We start from the raw sequence: 3,202 nt of genomic DNA on the forward strand, positions 1-3,202 counted from the left end.
TCTCCCTCTTTGTCTCTCTGTCCCTTTCTGGTCAAATTAAAAATAAAGTCAAATAAAATAACTTAAAAAAACCAGTATATACAAAAATTCACAGGTGGCTTAATACTGACTACTCTTATTTATGAACATTTTTTTAAAAATCTCTGTAATGTTATTACTTCTCTGCAATATAGGGTCTAAAATGCTCAAGAGCATGGTCTCAAAAAGCTTAGTTTTTGATTGCATGTGTATTTATTTAAGCAAACATGGAACAAACTCTAAGTGAGGTGAAAATCACTTTTATTCTCCTAAGACCTATGAGACAAGGTCTCACTACTCTCATTTATAAAGCTGTAAGGCTTCTTAAATTATATAAAAAGAACATGGGGGTGGGGTGAGTGAAGAGTGCAGCCAGTGGTGTGACAATTAAGGCAGCTGGATCCCCATGGCCCACAGCACGGTTCAAGTCCCAGACCTGGAGACTTGGAAAACATGCCAGGTGTGTGTGTATGAGTGTCCAAAATCCTGAGAGGAGAATGGAGAAGCAATTGCAGTGTGGCCATTCCCCCTGGGGGGGATGTTTTCTCAATTCCCCTTTTTCTCTCTTGCAAGTGCACACACCCTACAACAAATTAAAGAGAGAGAGAGACTACAGGACTAATTGGGGGTCAGGGGACACAGCATTCTAGGAATGCTAAGGACAAAATCAGATCCAGGTTACAGGATCCTTCTTACAATGTTCTTTTCTGTCTTCCCCGATTGCCAGAATCGATAAATCAAGGTACGGGCTAAAGGTCTTGAAGAAAGCGTAGCCCCTTCTGTTCCGGTTCATATACTTGCAGGGCAGGGAACCCCCAGTGCTGGCTCTGAACACCTCTGAATAACTACTCACCTTCCCCCCAGCTCAGTAAGGCTAGTGCCAGTGAACCACAGGGCAGCTCTCCAGGGGGAGCTGCCCTTCATCTTTGCACACACTGGTTTCTTTCTTGTTGGTTAACCCCTGTTTGTCCTTCAAAATTCAACTCAGAAGTCATCTCATTCAATAATACTTCTTTGACCCCTATCGTCCAGCCCTACCAAACTGAATTAGATGCTCTTCCTAAGCAAAGCTATGTTGTCCCTGCCAGCTTACTAGTTTTCTCTTATTAACCTTAAACGGCAAGGACTGTCATGAATATTTGTTACAATATAGGATTGAGATTAGGAAAGACCTGGGTTTGTATTCCATTGAGGCCACATGGACAACTTAGAAAACCTGAGGAAAGAGAGCCATTTCTATGAAGTAAAGAAAAAGCCATCATCCTCACAGCCTTGAAAAAATTCAATAAAACAAGTTACGCAAAGCATGCCTGACACACAGTAGGCACTTGACAGGTTACCTGAAATCAGAGGCAGCACGTGTGGAATGGCACTGCGGGGAGCCCTCTTACACTCATCATGAACAGATAGAAAAACACAAAATACGGCAGTGGGTACCCCCTCTTCAGCCACAAATGACAAGAAAATCTGATAACCGGTCCTCTGAAAAACACCTACACTGAGAGGAAAGACATTTCCAAGTCTCTATGAATCTCAGACGGGTAAGTCCTATAAAAGCTTCCTTGAATCTGCCATGGCTTTAAGGAAAAAAAAAAAAAAAACAAGTCAGTCCTAGAAAAACACGGACAAGGGCCAGCAGGTGGCCTAGGGGGTTAAGAAACTGGATTCCCACATGGTCCATGGTGGTTCCAGTCCTGGATTGGGTGGCTTGAAAATCATGCCGTGTATGCATGCCCAAAATCCGAAGAGGAGAATGGAGGAGAGGGGACTGCAGCATGGCTATCCCCCTTCTCCCAGACCCAGGAAAGATTTCTCACTTTCCCTCTCACTGTCTTTCCCTTCTCTCTTCTGGCAAGCACATGTGCCCTATGCAAAAACAAACAAATAAACAAACAAACAAAACCCTGCTAATACTAGGGACTTCAAAAAGTTCAAAGAAATAATAGACTTAAAGTATGAGTTTATTTTGGTATGAAGAAAAGAAAACCCTGCAGTTTTTTTCATAATACACACTTTCTGTGGACTTTTGAAGACCCTCACTGAACAACTTACAGAAACAAGCTTGCTACAGTTGCCGGTATAGCAAGACTCTCCACAGAAAAGGCACAGGATAATCGATATGCAATGGACCTAAATTACCGGTGTGTGTGCACACAACTGAAAATGTACGCCCCTATAAAAAAGGGACCCCCCCACCAGTGTGTACACATGTAACATTCTAACACGACCTAGCCGTGCAGGCTTAAACATCTGTTACAATACAGTACAAACTCCACTGACGTGTCTAGCGAAGGGTCTGAGGGGACGCAAGCAATATACACAAGATACCAAGCCCCAACTCTCCTGGATAGTCGTTAAATCCAAAATCAAACAATTTGGAAAGATTCCTCCACGCCTAATGCAGACTGTTTCAGAGGGTAGCACTTCATCTTCCCAGCCCTTCAACACCACGCTGACAAGTCGCTTTAATAAAACGTAACTTCCCCAACTAACTAATTAGCACTTTCAAAAGTACTCGCTTTTCTGGTTCAAGGGAACATCGTGATGCTTCTCTACTCCTGCAGGGCTGCGAGGAGGGTTAAACAAGAAATGGGGCATCCGTGCTGGCAGAGTACTACATGAAAATAACACTTTTCCTCCTTTCGCCCTGGCGTGGGGGATGAATCAAGTTGGAGGTTTCTGTAGATGAAACTGGTGAGACGCACTACGATGGCTACAAATGGGCATGGGGGGCACAGGCGATGCCGACCCTCCCGGGCCAGTCTGGATCCTGCCTTAAAGAAGCCTCGTGGCAATGGGTGATGAAACACCCGGCCACCAGCGGCCACGCACTCGGGTCGCCCTCCGCGGCTGCGGCTCCTGCCCGCCCCCACCCAGTCCGCCCAGACCCGGGGCGCACCGCCATGGAGGGTCCCCGGCCCGAACCCCTCCCCGGCGTCGCAGCTGCCCAGGCCGATCCTCCCTGGCAAACTTCCTCGCGGTCCTGCCGCCCCGATCCCCGAGTCACCTTCCCTATCACTCCATCCCGCCTCTCCGCCTGCACTCCCCGGGGCAGGTCAGCGCAGCAGAGCGGCGCCGCACGCAGGGAGCGGAGACGGCGGCCCTGGTCCTCGTCGCCGTAGTCCTCCTCCACGGCCGCAGCGCTAACGCCGGAGACCGAGCTGGCCCGGGCCGCGCGCCTCTC

The 3,202-nt window shown here is 47.8% G+C and overlaps 2 protein-coding genes across 4 annotated transcripts in view; one reads left to right on the forward strand and one right to left on the reverse strand.

Annotated features, from left to right (window-relative positions):
• Positions 1–3,196, reverse strand: part of XPOT (exportin for tRNA) — a 46,562-nt gene extending 43,366 nt beyond the window's left edge. The window contains exon 1 of one of the 3 annotated variants that reach the window (XM_006154136.2): positions 3,031–3,196. The gene's annotated coding sequence lies outside the window, so the exon portion shown is untranslated. Of the gene's footprint in view, positions 1–1,358; positions 1,582–3,025 lie in introns of those variants that run through there. The other 2 variants (XM_014590033.1, XM_014590034.2) reach the window with 2 other exon arrangements.
• Positions 2,813–3,202, forward strand: part of CUNH12orf56 (chromosome unknown C12orf56 homolog) — a 111,160-nt gene continuing 110,770 nt past the window's right edge. The window contains 1 exon segment of the mRNA XM_027774058.1: positions 2,813–3,136. Within this exon segment, the coding sequence (XP_027629859.1) occupies positions 2,813–3,136 (324 nt within the window).

The sequence above is a fragment of the Tupaia chinensis genome, unplaced genomic scaffold (genome assembly GCF_000334495.1).
Source record: "Tupaia chinensis unplaced genomic scaffold, TupChi_1.0 Scaffold000395_1, whole genome shotgun sequence".
NCBI classification, from domain to species: Eukaryota; Metazoa; Chordata; class Mammalia; order Scandentia; family Tupaiidae; genus Tupaia; species Tupaia belangeri.